General features: G+C 49.4%; 1 protein-coding gene across 5 annotated transcripts in view; it reads left to right on the forward strand.

The window, feature by feature from the left end:
• The window catches only part of LOC135054811 (zinc finger protein 260-like), a 224,207-nt gene that overhangs the window by 141,395 nt on the left and 58,359 nt on the right, over window positions 1-24,453 (forward strand). For 3 of the 5 annotated variants that reach the window (XM_063958174.1, XM_063958175.1, XM_063958177.1), the window contains one exon: window positions 6,287-6,365. The exons of the other annotated variants lie outside the window; for them this stretch is intronic. In XM_063958174.1, the coding sequence (XP_063814244.1) occupies window positions 6,335-6,365 (31 nt within the window). In that variant the 5' untranslated portion in view covers window positions 6,287-6,334. Of the gene's footprint in view, window positions 1-6,286; window positions 6,366-24,453 lie in introns of those variants that run through there. 5 annotated transcript variants of the gene reach the window in all.

The following is a 24,453-nucleotide window of genomic DNA, read 5'->3' on the forward strand; positions in this document are numbered from 1 at the left end:
AACGGGGTATAAGAGGGAGTTCTGCATTGAAGACAGATCAGACAGTTGCAGACAATCTATCTTGGGGTGTGAAAAGTGCAGCAAGAGAGATGTGGCAAACTCAAGATATACAGTGCACCCGGAAAGTATTCACATCGCTTCACTTTTTCCACATATTGTTATGTTACAGCCTTATTCCAAAATGGAATAAATAATTTTTTTCCCTCAAAATTCTACACCCAATACCCCATAATGACAACGTGAAAAAAGTTTTGTTTTTGTTTTTTATATTTGCAAATGTATTAAAAATAAAAAACTAAGAAATCACATGTACATAAGTATTCACAGCCTTTGCTCAATACTTTGTTGATGCACGTTTGGCAGCAATTACAGCCTCAAGTCTTTTTGAATATGATGCCACAAGCTTGGCACACCTATCTTTGGGCAGTTTCACCTATTCCTCTTTGCAGAACCTCTCAAGCTCCATCAGGTTGGATGGGAAGCGTTGGTGCACAGCCCTTTTCAGACCTCTCCGGAGATGTTCAATCGGATTCAAGTTTGGGCTCTGGCTGGGCCACTCAAGGACATTCACAGAGTTGTCCTGAAGCCACTCCTTTGATATCTTGGCTGTGTGCTTAGGGTCGTTGTCCTGCTGAAAGATGAACAGTCACCCCAGTCTGAGGTCAAGAGCGCTCCAGAGCAGGTTTTCATCCAGGATGTCTCTGTACATTGCTGCATTCATCTTTCCCTCTATCCTGACTAGTCTCCCGGTTCCTGCCTCTGAAAAACATCCCCACAGCATGATGCTGCCACCACCTTGCTTCACTGTAGGGTTGGTATTGGCCTGGTGTTGAGCGGTGCTTGGTTTTCTGCAAACATGACGCCGTGCATTCACGCCAAAGAGTTCAGTCTTTGTCTCATCAGACCAGAGAATTTTGTTTCTCATGGTCTGAGAATCCTTCAGGTGCATTTTGGCAAATTCCAGGCAGGCTGCCATGTGCTTTTTACTAAGGAGTGGCTTCCGTCTGGCCACTCTACCATACATGCCTGATTGGTGGATTGCTGCAGAGATGGCTGTCCTTCTGGAAGGTACTCCACAGAGGAATGATGTAGCTCTGACAGAGTGACCATCAGGTTTTTGGTCACCTCCCTGACTAGGACCCTTCTCCCCCGATCACTCAGTTTAAACGGCTGTCCAGCTCTAGGAAGAGTCCTGGTGGTTCTGAACTACTTCCATTTACGGATGATGTGCTCATTGGGACCTTCAAAGCAGCAGATATTTTTCTGTACCCTTCCCCAGATTTGTGCCTCAAGACAATCCTGTTTCGGAGGTCTACAGACAATTCCTTTGACTTCATGCTTGGTTTGTGCATAGACATGCACTGTCAAGTGTGGGACCCTATACAGACAGGTGTGTGCCTTTCCAGATCATGTCCAATCAACTGATTTTCTGTAACGTCCTAGGGGATACTGGTCCTTAGTACAACGGAGTATAGATAGGTCCTTTGGAGCCTTGGCACTTTAAATTCTTCAGAGTGTGTGCTGGTTCCTCCCCTCTGTGCCCCTCCTAGCAGACTCCATTTAGAAAAAGTGCCGGAGGACCCGGTCACATCCTCTGCAGCTCCAGAGATTTTTTCTTCAATCTACTTTCGGTTTGCTATTTTCAGTCAGGCTGATTGGCAACAGCCTGCCTGCTTCGAGGGACTTAGGGGAGGGACAGTACCAATCTCTTATAGGGTTAATGGTTCCGATCCCCCCTGACAGGACACAGTCCTGAGGGAACTATTCGCAAGCCCGCAGCGGCGAGCGTACATTCCCACAGCATGCCGCCACCCCTAACAGAGCTGAAGATTAGAAGAGTGGTGAGTATACAGCCGGCGTCCCGGTTAGCGGGTCGCTGGTTACAATGGCGGCATAAGGGTACTGAGCCACACGGCTCCACAAAAGGGTGGCTGAGTCTCAGGAAAAGCAGAACACAGCATGTGTACACAGTACCCACACTGGCGCTGGTGCAGAAAAGGGGTTTTTACACCGTTTTCATGTGAAATAGAGACTTGCCAGTATAAAAAAGTGCGGGAACACCGGGCACCATAGAAGGGGTGGGGCTTCACTGACAGTGGAACCAGCAGGCTCAGACATTCTCCCTGCATCAACAAACGCTGGGGGGAAGGGGGGGGGGGGGGGCGGTGGCGGTGGTAGTACACAGGAGCCAGCGTGGCTAGACTCCATTAATGTTTCCAAACTGAGCTTGCTGCGCCCAAGCAAGTGACGCAGGACTTAAGAAGTCTATGGCTGATTTTATGATAATTTATCAGACCACAGCCCAGCGTCACAACCCCCCTTCTTATTCCACAAGAATGCCTCCAATCTGGCTCATCGGAGAGGCCAGATCTGGTAGGAGGGAAGGTGAATGTAGATGCGGAGAGTACTTCTGTGTCCACGTTGTCACAGGAGCTGGTACTACCTGTACCTGGTGCTATCGCCCTAAAAGACTCTGACCAAAAAATTTGAGTGTACTCTCAAATCGCTTATACAGCAGTGGGAGTTGCTCAGGGACCCACATTTTAGCATATGGTTGCGTTGCAGGAGCCATCGCTACATGGTCAGGTGCTCTACTCACAGGTTTTGTCACTGTGTATCAGGACAAAATGGTCACCCTCCTGCAGCATATACAGGGCTCTGCTACTTTTATGAGTGAATGAACAAAATAGGCTAAATAGCCTAGTAGGTAATATTGTTCATTCTAGCACCCTGCACCTTTCAAAACCCATGCAGTTCCTCTTTCCTGCCTGGGGTGTCGCTCTCTGCTCTGGTGCTTCTCAGCACACACAGGTCTGTATCACAGCACTGAGTTGCAGATCAGAGTGTGCGGAGAAGCACCAGGAAAGATAAACTGCGCAGGTTTTGAAAGGTGCAGGTTGCTAGAATGAACACTAGGTAAAGTACCAGTGCAACACACACTGGGGCCCAGGTTCTATTCCCAAGAGAGACATATAATTTGTCATGCTCTACAGCTAGGGCAGGGTCAGCATGCAGTGTTTACGGCTGCGTCAGTGGACAGCAGTCGCTGATTCCGAAAAAGGAGTAGAGATCCTACCCTTTACAAGTGAGACTTATTGGGTGACTGACACAGGAGCTGAGCTCCTACGCGGTCTCTCTAAACAACAGGATCTCCCAAGCTACGGCTGGTAAGTTCCCCTATTTACTGTCCACAGCTCCGCTGACTGGATGTAATTACCCTGGTCCCTCTCAGCAGTCCCTTTGGGGTGCTAGATTAAAGGGCTAGACAAGGGGTTCATCCAATGCTGCTGGAGGAAAAGGAGGAAAACCTCGCAAACCAGCGGCAGCTCATTTACAGGAGCTGAGCTCCAACACGGCCTCTCCAAAGCCTTCCGCATGACGGCTAGCTGCAATGGCTGGGGGACCTGCTGGTGGGAGCTCGCCTAAAATATTTGTGCCATGTCTGGGCAGGTTTCCTGCCAGGACTCCTGGGTCAATAATGATATCCCAGGGCTACAGGTTAGTGTTCCAATATCTCCTCTCAAATTCTTCAAGCCAGGCTTACCAGTTTCACTGGAAACAAGAGTAACCTTACAGGAAGCTATTCAAAAACTGTTACGGACTCAGGTCATTGTTCCAGTTCTGCCTCAACCCCAAAGCAGGGGTTATTATTCCAGCCTATTTGTGGTATCGTACCCGGATGGTTCGGTAAGACCAATCTTACACCTCCAATCACTGAACCCATGGTTACGAGTGTTCAACTTCAAGATGGGGTCTCTGAGAGTGGTGATCTCAGGTCTAAATATGGGGAATTCCTAGTGTCTCTGGATGTTAGAAATACGTACTTCACATCCCTCTATGGGCGCCTCATCGGGCTTATCTACAGTTTGCACTGCAGGACAGTCACTACCAATTCCAGGCCCTATCACTCGGTTTCTCAACGACACCGACTATGTTCACAAAGGTGATGACTTAGATGATGCTGCTACGCCGCAATCTGGGAGTGAACTTCTTTCCACACCTAGACAATCTCCTGCTAATGGCTATGTCCGGAGAACAGTTGATGGTAAGCATCAGCCTCACGCCTCGACTACTCACGTCTCAGGGGTGGTTCTAATTTGGCAGAAATCCCACCTGGAGCCGACACAGAGGTTTCTGTTCCTGGGAATGCTACTGGACATGTTGTCTCAGTAAAGTCCCTTCCTTTGGAAACGGCAAAGACAATACAGACAGTTCATTACATCCTGATGCTAATCAGGATCTCGGTACATCTTTGCATACGCCTTCTGGGAAAGATGATGGCCTCTTAGGAGGCAATTCAGGGGGTAATTCAGACCTGATCGCTAGGCTGCGTTTTCGCACAGCAGGCGATCAGGTGTAAACTGCACATGCGTATGCACCGCGATCCACAGGCGCATTGCCCGCGTAAAAAGCGGATTGCTGCTCAGCGATGGGTTTGTGCGATGAATCCATTCGCACGGGCGAGCGCAAGGAGATTGACAGGAAGAGGGCGTTTGTGGGTGTCAACTGACCATTTTCTGTGAGTGTTTGGAAAAACACAGGCGTGTCCATGCGTTTGCTGGGCGGGTTACTGACGTCAATTACGGTCCTGAACAGGCTGAAGCGATCGCAGCGGCTGAGTAAGTCTTGGACTGTGGAGACACTGCACAAAATCTGTTTGTACAGTTCTGCTACACATGCGTTCACACACTTGCACAGCAAAAATACACTCCCCCTGTAGGCGACCAGCGATCAGGTCTGAATTAGGCCCTCAGTACGGAAGAGTCCATGCCTGACCTTTCCAACTAGTTCTTTTGGACGTATGATCAGGGTCTCATCTGCACATGTATCAGATGATCCGCCTATCGCCAAAAGCCAGAATTTCCCTGTTGTGGTGTTTACAGATCTCTCACCTGGTGGAGGGTCGAACCTTCCGGTTTTTTGATTTGGATTCTACTCACCACGGATGCAAACTTAGAGGTTGGGGAGCAGTAATCCAGGGGGCTCAGTTCCTGGGAAGGTGGTCAAATCAAGATGCCACCCTTCCGATAAATATTCCAGAACTCAGGGCAATCTATACAATCTATACCATTCTGCATGCCTCTTACCTTCTTCATGATCAGGCATACAAGTACAGTCGGACTACGCACCGGCAGTGGCGTGCTTAAACGGACAAGAAGGAGAAGTAAAAGCAGGGCTGCAATGAGAGAGCTGTCCAAGATACTCCTCTGGGCAGAGCAGAATGCCAAAGCCATATCGGCCATCTTCATCCCGGGAGTAGACAACTGGGAAGCGGACTTAGGATCTCCGACGGACTACGAGAAATGGAATTACCGGTAGGTATTAAATTCCTATTTTACCACAGGTGGACTCCAATTAAGCTGTAGGAACATCTCAAGGATGATCAGTGGAAACAGGATGCACCTGAGCTCAATTTTGAGCTTCATGGCAAAGGCTGTGAATACTTATGTACATGTGATTTCTTAGCTTTTTATTTTTAATAAATTTGCAAAAATCTAAAATAAACTTTTTTCACGTTGTCATTATGGGGTATTGTGTGTAGAATTTTGAGGGAAAAAATTAATTTATTCCATTTTGGAAGAAGGCTGTAAAATAACAAAATGTGGAAAAAGTGAAGCGCTGTGAATACTTTCTGGATGCACTGTATAAACATGAAGATGGTTTTTACCTGTGGAGAAGGGAGAGATGGGATTTCAGCTACAGTTCTAACTGCATCCTTGAAATACATCCTTCAAATCAGATGGATGAAGGAGAAAGCAGGATTTCTTTGTGCTCACCGTTGAAGCAAGTTCTTAGAGTCCATCTTGGGGACACTGAGTTCTCTTCCATTATACACAGTATAATGATTCTCTTGGTGTCTGTTCTTCTCGTTTTGACACCCTATCCTTGGGGACTTAGCAATTCATAATTGACGTGAAGTCTGGGGAACTTTTATTCACTAATGAATAAATCCTATTAAAGGCTTCTTCCGAGTGCCCTTAATTTAACCCCCATAATATCAAGGTAAAGGACACAATTTTAGGTAAGCAATTAATGAGTTGCTTACCTGAATGCATTAATTCCTTGAACAGAGCGGGAGATACAGTTAATAGGCAAAGTTCAATATACTGGTATGAGGCAAGATAGGATTAAACAGCTCCAGGTATAAGGCTAAGTATTAGTTAAGGGAGGTTGGAAGAGCAAGTAGGGTTAGCAGGAGCATGGTGTCAGGTTGACCCAAACCCTCATACTGCTACTGCTATATCATTGTGTGTGTCAGGATGTCACTGTCTATCTCTCCATGCAGGAGCGGGAGTATATAGAAGTACATCTGAGTCTATAGAAAAGCGTGGTGATGAAGAATAAGCGGTCCCTCACATCACACGGTAAGAGGAAATTATGTTGCAGTCCCATCAGTGTGTGTAGGAGATATCATTATGTGTATAAATACATTGTTACATGTGTACAGAGTGAGTTTTTGTATTATTTACTGCATGGCCGGAAGTACACTATGGGGTCTATTTAATGCATGTTGGATCCTCTCTGACGGAGAGGATCCGACAGTGCAGTATTCAATTAGCGGGCATTTCCAACAGTTTTTGCCCGTTTTTAACAATGCTGATACGACTGTTTTTGAAGTCAGATCAGCGTTGTCGAAAACAAGCCAAAAACCTGTCGGAATTGGCCGCTAATTCAACAAAACACGTGGATCCGCGGCTAATCAGCTGATCCACAAGTTTTCCGACAAGTCGGAGAACAGGCAGCACCATTGAATAGGTCGAATCCTGATTCAACCAAAAAAAGTCGGGAAGTGCCATCTTTCTGACTTGACGGCAATTCCAACTTCCATTGAATAGACCCCTTTGTGGACAAAAGTTTTCGGACGCCTGACCATTATACCAACAGGGACTGTAATGACACTGTATTCAAATACATATAATTTAATATGGAGTTGGTCCCCATTTTGCAGCTGTAACAGCTTCCACTTTTCTAGGGAGGCTTTCCACAAGATTTTGGAGTGTTTCTGTGGGAATTTGTGCCCATTCATTCTGTAGAGCATTTATGAAGTTTGGCAATGATCTTAGACGAGTAGGCCTGGCTTGCAATTTCCATTCCAGTTTATCCCAAAGGTGCATGACGGGATTGAGATCAGGGCTCTGTGCGGGCCTGTCAAGTTTTTCCACACCGAGCTCATCAAACCATGGGGGTAATTCAGACCTAATCGTAGATGTGCTAAATTTAGCACATCTACTATCGGTTACTCAGACATGCGGGGGGACGCCCAGCACAGGGCTAGTCCGCCATGCAAGTCAGGCCCTGCCCTCCCCCGCACGGGTGCGAAAGCATCGCACGGCAGCAATGCTTTTGCACCCGGCGAGTATCTCCCTGCCTGCGCAGCCTAGCTGCACTGGCAGGCGGCTACCCACCGCGTTCCGGGTCGCAGCAGATGCGTGTGATGTCACGCAGCCGATACAGCCCACCCCCGCAACGGTCTGGACACTCCTGCGTTGTTCGGACCGCGCCCCACCAATGGAGTTCTAACGCCGTTGGCATGCCCCCTCCCTCCCCGCGACCGCCTCTGCCTGTCAATCAGGCAGAGGCGATCGCAGCCCTGAGATGCTTTTAGCATGCGTGGGCGCACTTCCCAAAGGGCTTCAGATTGCGATCGCTGCCGGTGCAGCGATCCAGTCTGAAGTAGGCTCCATGTCTTTATAGTCATTGCTTTGTGCTCTGGGGCACAGTCATGTTGGAATAGAAAAGGGTCTTCCCCAAACTGTTGCCACAAAGTTGGAAGCATAACATTGACCATAATGTGTTGGTATTCTGAAGCATTAAGATTGCCCTTTATTGGAGAGAAGAGGCCTAGCCCAAACCCTGAAAAACCGCCCCATACCGTTATCTCTCTTCCACCAGAATTCACTGTTGACACAATGCAGTCAGGTAGGTAACGTTCTCCCTGCATCCGCCAGTCCCAGACTCGCCCATCTGTCTGTCAAACAGAGAAGTATGATTCGTTACTCCACAGAACACGGTTCCTCTGCTCCACAGTCCAGTGTCAGTGTGCCTTTCACCACTCCATCCGACGCTTCGCATTGGACTTTGTGATGTGAGGCTTGCATGCAGTAGCTCGGCCATGGAAACCCATTGCATTAAGCTCCTGCCGCACAATTTTTATGCTTACATTAATGTCAGTGGAAGTTCGGAAACTCTTCAGCTATGGAATCAGCAGAGCGTTTTACACACCATGCGCCTTAGCACTTGTTAACCCCGCTCTGTGATTTTAAGTGTTCTGCTTCAGCAATTGTAAGTGGAGTCCACATTCACCAGGTATATACGACGGGTGTGGTTCGTTTTATCGACAGTGTCTAGGTCAACAATGTTTAGGTCGACCACTATAGGTCGACAGTCACTAGGTCGACAGTCACTAGGTCGACATGGATGGAAGGTCGACAGGGTTTCTAGGTCGACATGTGCTAGGTCGACAGGTCTAAAGGTCGACATGAGGATTTTTTTAATTTTATTTTTGTGTCGTTTTCTACGTAAAGTGACCGGGATCCCAAATTAGTGCACCGCGTCCCCTCGCATGGCTCGCTTCGCTCGCCATGCTTCGGGCATGGTGCCTTCGCTCCGCTACCGCTTCGCTCGGCACACTTTACCGTTCCAATCGTAGTCCACGTGGATCGTTAAGTATGAAAAAATAAAAATAAAAAAAAATGTGAAAAACTCATGTCGACCTTTAGACCTGTCGACCTAGCACATGTCGACCTAGAAACCCTGTCGACCTTCCATCCATGTCGACCTAGTGACTGTCGACCTATAGTGGTCGACCTAAACATTGTCGACCTAGACGCTGTCGATCTTCAGACCGGATCTCTATACGACAATACAATAGCATTTAATAAGGATGCTAAAGTTCCAAAACTCATTTCAGGTATTCAATAATCTGTACTGGAAACTTGTATGAATGAACAATAAGGGACATACCAGAAGGCTGTAGTGGTGATGTGCATTTAAAAAATACATAGCTGAAAAATAGCAGGTTATAATATGGTATTGATCATATATCTGTAGGACTAAATACGGACTTGTATCCTATGTAACAAGAGGATTTCTCTAACGTCCTAGTGGAAACTGGGAAACGTAGTTAACATGGGGTATAGATCGGGTCCATTGGAGCCTGGAACTTTAAGAAATGAATAGTGTTTGCTGGCTCCTCCCCTCTATGCTCCTCCTGCAGACTCAGTTTAGAAAAATGTGCCCAAGGAGCCGGGTGCATTCCGTTGCTCTCCAGAGTTTTCTTCAGAAATTTATTTTAGTTTATTATTTTCAGGCAGCACTGGTTGGCAACCAGTCTGCCTGCGTCGTGGGACTTAGGGGGGGACCGAACCAACTTCCTCAGAGTTAATGGTTCGTATCCCCGCTGACAGGACACTGAGCTCCTGAGGCGCTGTATCTCACATCCCCAGGTTGTGAGCCCACGCCGGCAGCATGCCGAAGACGCTGTGCGGTGAGTACAGTTAGCGGGTCCCCGGTGACATTGGCGGCAAGAAGGGACAGCGATCACCCGGCTGCGGTGCTCGCTGTGTACCCACACTGGTATTATGCAAAGAAAGGGGGTTGCGCACTCTTTCTCTTACGTCCTAGAGGATGCTGGGGACTCCGTAAGGACCATGGGGTATAGACGGGCTCCGCAGGAGACATGGGCACTCTAAAGACCTTTTATGGGTGTGAACTGGCTCCTCCCTCTATGCCCCTCCTCCAGACCTCAGTTAGATCCTGTGCCCAGAGGAGACTGGATGCACACTAGGGGAGCTCTACTGAGTTTCTCTGAAAAGACTTTTGTTAGGTTTTTTATTTTCAGGGAGCACTGCTGGCAACAGGCTCCCTGCATCGTGGGACTGATGGGAGAGAAGCAGACCCACTTTCCTGGACTGATGGGCTCTGTTTCTTAGGCTACTGGACACCATTAGTTCCAGAGGGTCAAGACACAGGTGTCGTCCTTGCTGTTCGTCCCAGAGCCGCGCCGCCGTCCTCCTCACAGAGCCGGAAGATAGAAGCCGGGTAAGTAAGGAAGCAAGAAGACTTCAAAGGCGGCAGAATTCTTCAGATCTTCATGAGGTACCCCGCAGCGGTCGCGCTACGCGCCATTGCTCCCACAACACACACAGGCACAGCAAGGGTGCAGGGCTCAGGGGGGGCACCCTGGGCAGCAATTATGGCCTCAGATGACACTGGCAGATGTATAGATACTGCGGAGGCAGTATATAGTAAAAACCCCACCAGTATAAAGAAAAATAGCGGGACCGAGGTCCGCCGTTGAGGGGGCGGAGCTTGATCCTTCAGCACTAACCAGCGCCATTTTCTCCACAGCATGCTGCAGAGAAGCTGCTCCCGGACTCTTCCCCTGCTGTACAAATAACAGGGGGCAAAAACGAGGGGGGGGGGGGGGGGCACATTTATTTGGTGCTAATTTTGTATATCAAGCGCTTTACAGGTCTGGGACTTTGTTTCAGAATCTAGTGGCGCCGGGTGTGTGCTGGCATACTCTCTCTCTGTCTCTCCATAGGGCCTTATTGTGGGTCTGTCCCCATATCCATATATCCCAGTGTGTGTGGGGGTGTCAGTACGTGTGTGTCGACATGTCTGAAGCGGAAGGCTCGTCTAAGGAGGAAGCAGAGCAGATGGTGGTGGTGTCTCCGTCGGCACAGCCTACACCTGATTGGTTGGACATGTGGAATGTTTTGAATGCTAATGTGGCTTTATTACATAAGAGATTGGACAAAGCAGAGTCCAAAGACAAAGCAGGGAGTCAATCCATGGCTTTTACTGTGTCACAAGACCCTTCAGGGTCCCATGAACGTCCCTTTACCCAGATAGCAGACACTGATACCGACACGGATTCCGACTCCAGTGTCGACTATGATGATGCAAGGTTGCACCCAAGAGTGGCCAAGAGTATTCAATATATGATTATTGCAATAAAAGATGTTTTGCATATCACAGAGGACCCCTCTGTCCCTGACACAAGGGTCTGCATGTTTAAGGAAAAGGAACCTGAGGTAACTTTTCCCCCCATCTCATGAGCTGAAGGCCTTGATGCGCTTGTCCAAAAAGGTGGCACTACCGTCCCCAGACACGGTGGCTCTAAAAGATCCTGCGGATCGCAGGCAGGAAACTACCTTAAAATCAATTTATGCGACTACGGGAGCCCTGCTCAGACCTGCTGTAGCGTCGGCATGGGTGGGTAGCACAATTGCATATTGGGCAGATAACTTGTCATCTGACATTGACATCCTAGATAAAGATAGTATTTTGTTGACCTTAGGTCACATCAAGGACGCAGCGTTATATATGAGAGAGGCTGCGAGAGATATTGGGCTTTTGGGTTCAAGAGCCAATGCCATTGCAGTTTCTGCTAGAAGGTCCCTATGGACCCGTCAATGGACTGGTGATGCTGACTCGAAGAGACATATAGAGGCTTTGCCTTACAAGGGTGAAGTCTTATTTGGGGAGGGCCTCGCGGACCTGGTTTCCACAGCTACCGCGGGTAAGTCTTCTTTTTTGCCTTACGTTCCCCCACAGCAAAAGAAAACACCTCAATATCAGATGCAGTCCTTTCGGTCTCATAAGTTCAGAAGGGGGCGTGGCTCTTCTTTCCTCGCCAGAGGTAGAGGGAAAAGAACACCAGCTACGGCTAGTTCCCAGGAGCAAAAGTCCTCCCCGGCCTCTACCAAATCCACCGCATGACGCTGGGGCTCCGCTGCGGGAGTCCGCACCGATAGGGGCACGTCTTCAACTCTTCAGCCAGGTCTGGGTTCAGTCGGATTTGGATCCTTGGGTAGTCGGAATTGTATCCCAAGGCTACAAACTGGAGTTCGAAGATGTGCCTCCACACCGATTTTTCAAATCGGCCTTGCCAGCTTCTCCCCCAGAGAGGGAAATAGTTTCAGCTGCCATACATAAGCTGTGTCAACAGCCAGTGATTATCAAGGTTCCCCTAGTGCAACAAGGGAAAGGGTTTCTATTCAACCCTATTTGTGGTCCCGAAGCCGGATGGCTCGGTCAGACCAATTCTGAATCTTAAATCCCTAAACCTATATTTGAAGAGGTTCAAATTCAAGATGGAATCTCTCAGGGCAGTGATCTCCAGCCTGGAAGGGGGGGATTTTATGGTTTCACTAGACGTGAAGGATGCATGCCTGCATGTCCCCATATATCCTCCTCATCAGGCGTACCTGAGATTCGCTGTACAGGATTGTCATTACCAGTTTCAGACGTTGCTGTTTGGGCTTTCCACGGCCCCGAGAATTTTCACCAAGGTAATGGCGGAAATGATGGTGCTCCTGCGCAAGCAGGGGGTCACAATTATCTCTCCTGATGAAAGCAAGATCAAGAGAACAGTTACTAAAAAGCGTGTCTCTCTCTCCCTGAGAGTACTACAACAACACGGCTGGATTCTAAATCTACCAAAGTCGCAGTTGGTTCCGACAACCCGGCTGTCGTTTCTGGGCATGATTATGGACACGGAAAAACAGAGGGTTTTTCTCCCAATGGAAAAAGCTCAGGAACTCCAGAACATGGTCAAGGACCTGCTGAAGCCAAAAAGAGTGTCGGTTCATCAATGCACTCGAGTATTGGGAAAAATGGTGGCGGCCTACGAGGCCATTCTGTTCGGCAGGTTCCATGCAAGAACTTTTCAGTGGGACCTTCTGGACAAGTGGTCAGGGTCCCATCTGCAGATGCATCGGAGGATAAGCCTGTCCCCCAGGGCCAGGGTCTCTCTCCTGTGGTGGCTCCAGAGTGCTCACCTTCTAGAGGGTCGCAGGTTCGGCATTCAAGATTGGGTTCTTGTGACCACGGAGGCGAGCCTCCGAGGATGGGGAGCAGTCACACAAGGAAAAAATTTTCAGGGAATATGGTCAAGCCAGGAGGCTTGTCTACACATCAATGTGCTTGAATTAAGGGCCATATACAACGGCCTGCAACAAGCGGAGAATCTTCTTCGCAACCTACCCGTTCTGATCCAGTCAGACAACGTCACAGCCGTGGCGCATGTAAACCGCCAGGGCGGGACAAGAAGCAGAGTAGCAATGTCAGAAGCCACCAGGATTCTCCGCTGGGTGGAAAATCATGTAAGCGCTCTGTCAGCGGTCTTCATTCTGGGAGTAGACCACTGGGAAGCAGACTTCCTCAGCAGACACGATCTCCATCCGGGAGAGCGGGGACTTCATCAAGAAGTCTTTGCAGAGGTGACAAGTCGTTGGGGACTTCCTCAAATAGACATGATGGCTTCACGCCTCAACAGAAAGCTTCGGACGTATTGTTCCAGGTCGAGGGACCCTCAGGCAGTGACAGTGGACGCCCTGGTGACACCATGGGTGTTTCAGTCGGTCTATGTGTTCCCTCCACTTCCACTCATCGCAAAGATATTGAGAATCATCAGACGAACAGGCGTGCAGACAATACTCTTTATTCCAGATTGGCCTCGAAGGGCCTGGTATGCAGATCTTCAGGGACTGCTCTCAGAAGATCCGTGCCCTCTTCCTCTCAGGGAGGACCTGCTACTACAGGGGCCCTGGGTTTTCCAAGACTTACCGCGGTTACGTTTGACGGCATGGCAGTTGAACACCAAATCCTAGCTAGGAAAGGTATTCTGGATGAAGTCATCCCTACTCTTATTAAAGCTAGGAAGGAGGTAACGGCGAAACACTATCACCGTATCTGGAGAAAATGTGTGTCTTGGTGTGAAGCCAGGAATGCTCCTACGGATGATTTTCAGCTGGGTAGTTTTCTCCATTTTCTGCAGTCAGGTGTGGATATGGGCCTGAAGTTAGGCTCCATTAAGGTGCAGATTTCAGCCTTATCTATATTCTTTCAGAAGGAATTGGCTTCTCTCCCAGAAGTCCAGACTTTTGTAAAGGGAGTGTTGCACATCCAACCTCCTTTTCGTCCTCAATTTCTGCCTAAAGTGGTTTCGTCATTTCATATGAACCAACCTATTGTGGTGCCTGTGGCTATGGGTGCCTTGGAGGATTCCAAGTCCCTTGATGTAGTCAGGGCCTTAAAGATTTATATAGCCAGAACGGCTAGGGTTCGGAAAACAGATGCACTGTTTGTCCTGTATGCAGCCAACAAGGTTGGCGCTCCTGCGTCTAAGCAGACTATTGCTCGCTGGATCTGTAACACGATTCAGCAGGCTCATTCTACGGCTGGATTGCCGATACCAAATTCGGTAAAGGCCCATTCCACTAGGAAGGTGGGCTTTTCTTGGGCGGCTGCCCGAGGCGTCTCGGCATTACAGCTTTGCCGAGCAGCTACTTGGTCGGGTTCAAACACTTTTGCTAAATTCTACAAGTTTGGTACCCTGGCTGATGAGGACCTCCCGTTTGCTCAATCGGTGCTGCAGAGTAATCCGCACTCTCCCGTCCGGTTTGGAGCTTTGGTATAAACCCCATGGTCCTTACGGAGTCCCCAGCATCCTCTAGGACGTAAGAGAAAATAAGATTTTAAACCTACCGGTAAATCTTTTTCTCCTAGTCCGAAGAGGATGCTGGGCGCCCGTCCCAGTGCGGAAAAATTCTGCAGGACTTGTATATAGTTATTGCATACATAAGGGTTATGTTACAGTTGAGATCAGTCTCGGGCTGATACTGTTTTGTTCATGCTGTTAACTGGTTTAATATATACCATGTTGTACGGTGTGTATGGTGTGGGCTGGTATGTATCTCGCCCTTAGATTAACAAAAATCCTTTCCTCGTACTGTCCGTCTCGTCTGGGCACATTCCTAACTGATGTCTGGAGGAGGGGCATAGAGGCAGGAGCCAGTGCACACCCATTCTAAAGTCTTAGAGTGCCCATGTCTCCTGCCGAGCCGTCTTTACCCCATGGTCCTTACGGAGTCCCCAGCATCCTCTACGGACTAGGAGAAAAAGATTTACCGGTAGGTTTAAAATCTTATTTTTTTTACACAAAATGGAGATAGCCAGTATAAATATATCAGAGGGACCGCGCACCATTAAGGGGGCGGGACTTCCCAGAGTGTGGTACCAGAAGCTCAAAGGCGCCGTTTCCTGCTGCTGTGTAAAGGCTGCATGCAGAGACTGCTGCTACACAGGATCCCCCTTCCTACCTCTGTCTGTCTGTCTGTCTTTGCCCAGTTTTGTTCTATGGGGGTCATTCCGAGTTGTTCGCTCGCAAGCTGCTTTTAGCAGCTTTACACACGCTAAGCCGCCGCCTACTGGGAGTGAATCTTAGCATAGTAAAATTGCGAACGAAAGATTCTCAAAATTGCGATTACACACCTCTTAGCAGTTTCTGAGTAGCTTCAACCTTACTCGGCATCTGCGATCAGTTATTTATTTATTTATTTATAAACAGTTTCTTATATAGCGCAGCATATTCCGTTGCGCTTTACAATTAGAACAACAGTAATAGAACAAAACTGGGTAAAAACAGACAGACAGAGGTAGAAAGGCCCTGCTCGCAAGCTTACAATCTATAGGCAAGCTTACAATCTATAGGCAAGCTTACAATTCAGTGCTTGTCGTTCCTGGTTTGACGTCTTAAACACACCCAGCGTTCGCTCAGACACTCCTCCGTTTCTCCAGCCACTCCCGCGTTTTTCCCAGAAACGGTAGCGTTTTTTTCACTCACGCCCATAAAACGGCCTGTTTCCGCCCAGAAACACCCACTTCCTGTCAATCACACTCCGATCGCCTGAACGAAGAAAAAGCCGTGAGTAAAATACCTAACTGTATAGCAAATTTACTTGGCGCAGTCGCAGTGCGAACATTGCGCATGCGCACTAAGCGGAAAATCGCTGCGATGCGAAGAAATTTACAGAGCGAACAACTCGGAATGACCCCCTATAACTGTTGTTCTAATTGTAAAGCGCAACGGAATATGCTGTGCTATATAAGAAACTACTAATAAATGAATAAATACTGGTACCTGGGGGGGTTATAGAGAGGGGGGAGCACATAGTCAGCGGTTACACCGCTGTGATGTAAATTACACATAAGAGATACCCAGCGGGCCACTGCTCTGACTGTAGTATTGTGTGCTGGTCCCATTCCTCTCTGTGTCACTCCATTCAGGGTTGTCTGGAATAAGTGTGCTGTCTCACTAATACTGCACTGTGTTTCCTACTTAACTCTGTGTCTCTGCTAAAGCATGTCTGCAAATAAGTCTGTGTGTACTTCATGCAAGCCTAGGTTTACACCTTCCTCACAGGGGTCCCTGATGTGTACCCAATGTCCACTACCTTCACAGGGTAGTAATATGAAGGAACCTGAGTGGATGGAATCATTTAAATCAATGATTACTAACATAAATTCAGAGTTAGCTACGGCAAACCCTGAAACAGTCTATGGACACTTTCATGTTAGCTGCTGCCGATCACAGACAGGCACCTCAGCTAAGGAATTAGATTCCCTTTCAAAGGCAGCATGGATAAATCCTGACAAAAAATGTATTACTCCTAAACGGGTACTAAATTCCTTTCCTTTCCCTGCCAAGGATAGGAAAGTCTGGAAAAACCCTCCAGCAGTGAATACGTCTGTGTCCAGGCTATCACGCAAAATTGTACTACCTGTACCTGGGGCTGTTTCTCTCAAAGACCTAGCTGATCGCAAAATTGAGACCACTCTCAAGTCAATTTATACTGCAGCAGGCGTAGCCCAACGCCCTACCATAGTTTGCGGCTGGATTTCTAGAGCCACGGTAAAATGGTCTGATGATATTTTGAAAGGGTTGTATACACTACCTCAGGATGAGATAGTAACATTACTACAACTGCAAACTTCATGAGTGAGGCTGTTAAGGAACTAAGGGGGTCATTCTGACCTGATCGCACGCTGACGTTCTTCGCAGCGCAGCGTTCAGGTCAGATGTGCGCATGCACCGGTGCCGCAGTGCAGCTGCTGCGACGTCACATGCAGCCGCTGCGACCCGGGCAGTGACGAGTAGCGCTCTGCCAGCGTGCAGGAGCTGCGCTGGACGGGAGCTACTCCTGAAGTACAAAAGCATCGCCGCTGTGCGATGCTTTTGTACTTCTGGAGGGGAGGGGGGTGAATCGGGCCTGACATGCGGGGCAGACTAGCCCTGTGCTGGGTGTCCCCCCGCATGTCTGGGTGACGATCAGGTCTGTATTAGGACCTTAGTATCATTAACGGCCGTACCACTGCTATGACAGTATCAGCTCGTAGAGCCCTGTGGCTGCGAAAATGGTCAGCAGATGCTGAATCCAAGAAAGGTGTAGAGAACCTTCCTTTTACAGGTGAATCCTTGTTTGGGTAAGAACCGAACAAGTGACTATTTCAGGCGACTGCAGGTAAATCTACATATCTGCCGACTGCTGCTCCACCTGCTAGACATCCCTATCCTGGGCCCTTACTGCAGTCCTTTCGGGTGGCCAGATTCAGAGGCAAAGCCAGAGGTGCCTCCAATGCTGCTAGAGGAACTCGCGGTAAGTCCCGTAAACCAGAGCCTGCTGGAACTTCAGACCAGGCCTCCGGATCCTCTTCCACGAAGCCCGCGTGACGGTTGGCCCCAGCAGCAAGGCGACTTTCAGTTAGGTGCTCGCCTTCAACACTTCGCCCATATATGGGTAGAGTCCTGCCGGGATCCTTGGGTGAGGGACCTCGTATCCCAAGGATACCGGCTGGAATTCCAGGAACTACATCCTCTCAGATGCTTCAGGTAAGGCATACCAGCTTCTCCAGAAGCAGGTATGACTTTGCAGGCAGCAATTCAGAAATTGGTACAAACTCAGGTCATTGTCCCAGTTCCACTTCAAATACAAAACAATGGTTATTGTTTGTGGTACCGAAACCGGACGGTTCGGTAAGGCCCATTTTAAACCTCAAGTCACTTAACCCGTACTTAAGGGTGTTCAAATTCAAGATGGAGTCTTTGAGAGCAGTGATCTCGGGTCTGGAGGAGGGGGAATTTCTGGTGTCTCTGGACATCAAGGATGCGTACCTTCATATCCCGATTTGGCCGCCTCATCAGGCTTATCTACGGTTTGCACTGCAGGACTGTCACTACCAGTTCCAGGCCCTGCCATTTGGCCTCTCCACGGCACCGAGGGTGTTCACCAAGATAATGGCAGAGATGATGTTTCTCCTTCGCATGCAGGGAGTGATCATACCGTACCTGGACGACCTGCTGATAAAAGAACCATCCAGGGAGAGGTTGTTGGACAGCATTGCCCTCTCAACCCGACTACTCCAGGATCACGGGTGGATTCTGAACCTACCAAAATCCCACCTGGAACCAACATGGAGGCTTCCTTTCCTGGTAATGATACTGGATACGGAGGAACAGAAGGTATTCCTTCCGTTGGAAAAGGCATTGGTAATCCAGTCAATGGTGCGGGATGTTCTAAAACCAACCCGGATATCGGTGCATCTATGCATTCGCCTTCTGGGGAAGATGGTAGCCTCTTACGAGGCTCTGCAGTACGGAAGGTTTCGTGCAAGGCCCTTCCAGCTGGATCTGTTGGACAAATGGTCCGGATTGCATCTTCACATGCACCAGAGGATCCATCTGTCGCCTAAGGCCAGGATCTCCCTTCTGTGGTGGCTACAGTCTTCTCACCTCTTCGCAGGACGGAGGGGTGCAGTTTCAGGGAAGATGGTCAAGTCAGGAAGTCATCCTTCCAATCAACATTCTGGAACTCAGGCCCTTGTGCAGGCCTCACATCTTCTACAAGATCGGGCAATTCAGGTCTAGTCGGACAATGTGACGGCAGTAACGTACATAAACCGACAGGGCGGAACGAAGAGCAGAGCAGCAATGTCAGAGGTAATAAAGATTCTCCTCTGGGCAGGAAGACACGCAGTGGCGCTGTCAGCAATTTTCATTCCAGGAGTAGACAACTGGGAAGCGGACTTCCTCAGCAGACACGACCTCCACCCAGGAGAGTCTGGCCTCCACCCGCAGGTGTTCGAGTCCTTGACACGTCGGTGGGGATTTCCACAAATAGACATGATGGCCTCTCGTCTCAACAAGAAGCTCAAGCGGTATTGTTCCAGGTCGAGGGACCCACAAGCAGTGGCGGTGGATGCTCTGGTGACTCCTTGGGTCTATCAGATGGTTTACGTGTTTCCACCACTTCCGTTGATCCCCAGAATTCTCAAAAGGATAAAAAGTGAAAAGGTTCAAGCAATTCTCATTGTTCCGGACTGGCCAAGAAGAGCCTGGTACGCGGATCTACTGGAGATGCTCATAGAGGACTGTGGCCTCTGCCTCTTCTAAAGGATCTTCTACAACCGGGACCGTTCGTCTATCAAGACTTAACACTGCTACGTTTGACGGCATGGAGGTTGAACGTCAAATCCTAGCCCGGTAGGGAATTCCGGACAAGGTTATTCCAACCCTGATCCAAGCCATGAAAGGGGTAACGTCTAAACATTACCACCGTATTTGTAAAAAAATATGTCTCGTGGTGGGAAAACAGTGGTGTGGATGTGGGCCTACGTTTGGGCTCCTTAAAAGTCCAGATTTCGGCCTTATCCATTTTCTTCCAGAAACATTTGGCTTCCCTCCCTGAGGTTCAGACGTTCTTGAAGGGTGTTCTGCACATTCAATCGCCCTTTGTGCCTCTCACGGCACCTTGGGATCTCAACGTGGTGTTGCAGTTTCTACAATCAGAATGGTTTGAGCCTTTACAGGAGGTTGACGTAGAGTTTCTTACGTGGAAGACCGTTACACTGTTGGCCTTAGCTTCCGCAAGGCGTGTGTCAGAACTGGGGGCGTTGTCTCACAAAAGCTCCTATTTAATTTTTTATGAAGATAGAGCAGAACTCAGAACTCATCAGCAATCTCTTCCTAAGGTGGTGTCTGCGTTTCATATTAACCAACCTATTGTGGTTCCGGTGCTTACTGACACCTCTGCTACCCCCTGGATGTGGTGAGGGCTTTGAAGATCTATGTGAAGCGGACAGCTTGTCACAGAAAATCTGACTCGCCTTTTGTTCTCTATAATCCCAAAAAAATTGGGTGTCCTGCGTTCAAAGCAGTCTATTGCTCGCTGGATCAGGCTTACTAACCAGCAGATTTATTCATCGGCAGGATTGCCGGTTCCTAAAGTACACGCCCACTCTACTAGGTCGGTGGGTTCTTCCTGGGCGGCTGCCCGAGGTGCCTCGGCTTTACAGCTCTGCCGAGCGGCTACTTGGTCAGGTTCGAACACGTTTGCCAAGTTCTACAAGTTCGATACTTTGTCCAAACTGAAGGTCCTCAGAGGCCAATCAGTTCTGCAGGAACCTCAGCACTCTACCACCCGGTTTGGGAGCTTTGGTGCATCCCCATGGTACTAATGTGTAGTGTTCACTCTAGCAGTGGGGCAGGGCGCCGGACTGTGAGGGGCACAAGTGCGCGCGCGTGCCAAAAGGGGGCGTGACCATGCAAATAGGGGGCATGGCCAATCTACGTACTACAAGTGGGCGGTTCAGCCCACAGACAGGGGGCGTGGGCGGCCGGCGGTGTCACTGTTGGGGGCGTGCCCAGCACCTACGGAGGTGCTGGGCTTCCCCCAAGCTCTCTCACAGCGTGAATGGATGCCGCGCGCATGTGCACGGCATCTTTACACGCTGGGAGGGCAGAAAGCGGGCGGCTGTTTTAGCAGGGCGCCGCAGAAAGGGCAGGGTTGGTTTTGCCCTTAAAAAATCGGGCAGGGCGCGGCGCCCTGCTAAAACAACCTAGCGTGAACACTAAATGTGGACCCCAGTATCCTCTAGGACATAAGAGAAAATAGGATTTTAATTACCTACCGGTAAATCTTTTTCTCGTAGTCCGTAGAGGATACTGGGCGGATAGTCTGGTAGGAGGAGCATAGAGGGAGGAGCCAGTGCACACTATTGATTTCTTCAAGTGCCCAAGGCTCCTAGTGGACCCGTCTATACCCCATGATACTAATGTGGACCCCAGTATCCTCTACGGACTATGAGAAAAGAGTTTACCGGTAGGTAATTAAAATCCTATTTTAACCATGGTAAGTCTACCATAAATATCCTTTCTCTTATGTCCTAGAGGATGCTGGGGTCCACATTAGTACCATGGGGTATAGACGGGTCCACTAGGAGCCACTGGCACTTTAAGAGTTTGAGAGTGTGGGCTGGTTCCTCCCTCTATGCCCCTCCTACCAGACTCAGTTTAGAAAATGTGCCTGGAGGAGCCGGTCACAGCTAGGGGAGCTCTATAGGAGTTCTTTTAGTTTTATTATTTGAAATAGAGTTTAGGCACAGGGAGGCTGCTGGCAACAGCCTCCCTGCTTCGAGGGACTAAGGGGGGGAGTAGTGTCCGCCTTGCGGGGTGTGACCACTATCTCCACTGACAGGACACTGAGCTCCTGAGGGGATCAAACGTTCCCTGCCACAGGGGATCGCTCACCCCAGCAGCATGCAGCCACCCCCTTACAGAGCCAGAAGATCAGTGGCGAGTGAGTCACCGGCCCGCCTGGCAAGCGGGGAGCCGGTGTGAAGATGGCGGCAACAGGGTATGGAGCACAGTACTAACTGTGCTCTGGGGCTCAACGGCACATATTGCGGCACTGTGAGGGGCGCCCTGAGCCAGCGCCTACACCCTACATTGACCTCCAAGCCTGTCAGGGTCCCGGGATCGCTGCCAGCACTTTTCCTTAGGCCAGTATAATCTTCAGAAGAGCGGGAAGACAGCGTCATGAAAGGGGGCGGAGCTTCTCCTCAGAGTGGACCCAGCAGCGTTCAGCGCCATTTTCCTGCCTGCAGAAGCGCTGTCAGTGAGAGCAGTCCCTCCATATCAACTCCAGCTATCATATACGGTACCAGGGGGTTGTATAAGTGAGGGTGGGGGGGCTGTATATCTGTACTGTGCATCCTATTAAGGTACACAGTAAGCGCGCTGTGTGTGGGTTGGCTCCAATCTCTGTGTCCCTCTTGGCATTCTTAGGGGGGAAATTCTGTCTGCCCTTCTGTGTGTGTGTGGAGTGTTTGTGGTCTCCATTAAGCTATGTCCAGGGACTCTGTGTCATATGCTGCAGAGGATATGTCCTCTCAGGATGATCCCATTCCATGTAATCAGGATTGCACTGTATTAGCACAGGTCCCAGCAAGGGAGCCTGAGTGGTTAGCCTCTCTTAAAAGTATGATTTCTCAGGTTTTACAGAACTCTATGGCTGTTTGGTCCGATTCTGTTACCTCAGGGCCCCCTTATGTACGCTCCCAAAAATGTGCTCTTGCCCAGATTATGCAAGATGACACGGATATCGATTATGACACTGCAGACGGTGATGGGGATGTGCTGAGGGGGGCGGCATCTCTTGCAAAAGGGGTGCAGTTGATGATAGAGGCCATTAGAGATGTGTTGAATATTGCTGATACAACACCTGAGCAGATTGAGGAGGCTTACTTCACAGACAATAAGAAAGCCTCGCTAACCTTCCCTGCGTCTAAGGAATTAAATCCTATTTTTCTCTGACGTCCTAGTGGATGCTAGGAACTCCGTAAGGACCATGGGGATAGACGGGCTCCGCAGGAGACTGGGCACTCTAAAACAAAGATTAGGTACTATCTGGTGTGCACTGGCTCCTCCTTCTATGCCCCTCCTCCAGACCTCAGTTAGAATCTGTGCCCGGCCAGAGCTGGGTGCTCCTAGTGAGCTCTCCTCAGCTTGCTAGAAAGAAAGTATTTGTTAGGTTTTTTATTTTCAGTGAGATCTGCTGGCAACAGACTCGCTGCTATGTGGGACTGAGGGGAGAGAAGCAAACCTACCTGCATGCAGCTAGCTTGTGCTTCTTAGGCTACTGGACACCATTAGCTCCAGAGGGTTCGAACACAGGGCCTGACCTCGATCGTCCGTTCCCGGCGCCGCGCCGCTGTTCCCCTTGCAGAGCCAGAAGACAGAAGAGAAGGAGCTGAAATCGGCGGCAGAAGACTCCGGTCTTCATTAAGGTAGCGCACAGCACTGCAGCTGTGCGCCATTGCTCCCACTGCACACCACACACTCCGGTCACTGTAGGGTGCAGGGCGCTGGGGGGGGGGGGGGGGGGGGGGCCTGGGCAGCAACAAAATACCTTTTGGCATAAAAATACACATGATACAGTCTGTGACTGTATATGTGTAAAACCCCCGCCATTTTTCAGTCAGAAACTGCAGGGAGAAGCCCGCCACTGAGGGGGCGGGGCCTTCTTCCTCAGCACACCAGCGCCATTTTTCCTTCACAGTTCCGCTGGAAGCAGCTCCCCAGGCTCTCCCCTGCAGTATTCCTGATACAAGAAGGGTAAAAAAGAGAGGGGGGGCACATAAATTTAGGCGCAAATAATATATATTAAGCAGCTATTGGGAAAAATCACTCATTATAGTGTAAATCCCTGTGTTATATAGCGCTGTGGTGTGTGCTGGCATACTCTCTCTGTCTCCCCAAAGGACTTTGTGGGGTCCTGTCCTCAGTCAGAGCATTCCCTGTGTGTGTGCGGTGTGTCGGTATGGCTGTGTCGACATGTTTGATGAGGAGGGTTACGTGGAGGCGGAGCAAGGGCAGATAAGTGTGGTGTCGCCCCCGACGGGGCCGACACCGGATTGGATGGATATGTGGAAGGTCTTAACCGACAGTGTCAACTCCTTACATAAAAGGTTCGATGATGCAGCAGCCTTGGGACAGCCGGGATCTCAGCCCGCGCCTGCCCAGGCGTCTCAGAGGCCATCAGGGGCTCATAAACGCCCGCTAGCTCAGATGGTAGACACAGATGTCGACACGGAGTCTGACTCCAGTGTAGATGAGGATGAGACAAATGCACAGTCTACTAAAGCCATCCGATGCATGATTACTGCAATGAAAAATGTATTGCACATATCTGATATTAACCCGGTTACTACCAAGAAGGGTATTATGTTTGGGGAGAAAAAGCAGCCAGTGACTTTTCCCCCATCTGATGAATTAAATGAATTGTGTGAGGAAGCGTGGAGTTCCCCCGATAAGAAACTAGTGATTTCTAAGAGGTTACTGATGGCGTACCCTTTCCCTCCAACGGATAGGTTACGTTGGGAAACATCCCCTAGGGTGGACAAGGCGCTCACACGCTTATCAAAAAAGGTGGCACTGCCGTCTCAGGATACGGCCGCCTTAAAGGAGCCTGCGTATAGAAAGCAGGAAGCTATCCTGAAGTCTGTGTATACACACTCAGGTACTATACTGAGACCTGCTATTGCTTCAGCATGGATGTGTAGTGCTGCAGCCGCATGGTCTGATACCCTGTCAGACAACATTGATTCCCTCGACAGGGATACTGTTTTGCTAACCATAGAACATATAAAAGACGTTGTCTTATATATGCGGGATGCACAGAGGGACATTTGCCTGCAGGCATCTAGAATTAATGCAATGTCCATTTCTGCCAGGAGAGTATTATGGACTCTGCAGTGGACAGGTGATGCTGATTCTAAAAGACACATGGAGGTTTTGCCTTATAAGGGTGAGGAATTGTTTGGGGA

Source organism: Pseudophryne corroboree, chromosome 3 (assembly GCF_028390025.1).
Source record: "Pseudophryne corroboree isolate aPseCor3 chromosome 3, aPseCor3.hap2, whole genome shotgun sequence".
Lineage (NCBI taxonomy): Eukaryota > Metazoa > Chordata > Amphibia > Anura > Myobatrachidae > Pseudophryne > Pseudophryne corroboree.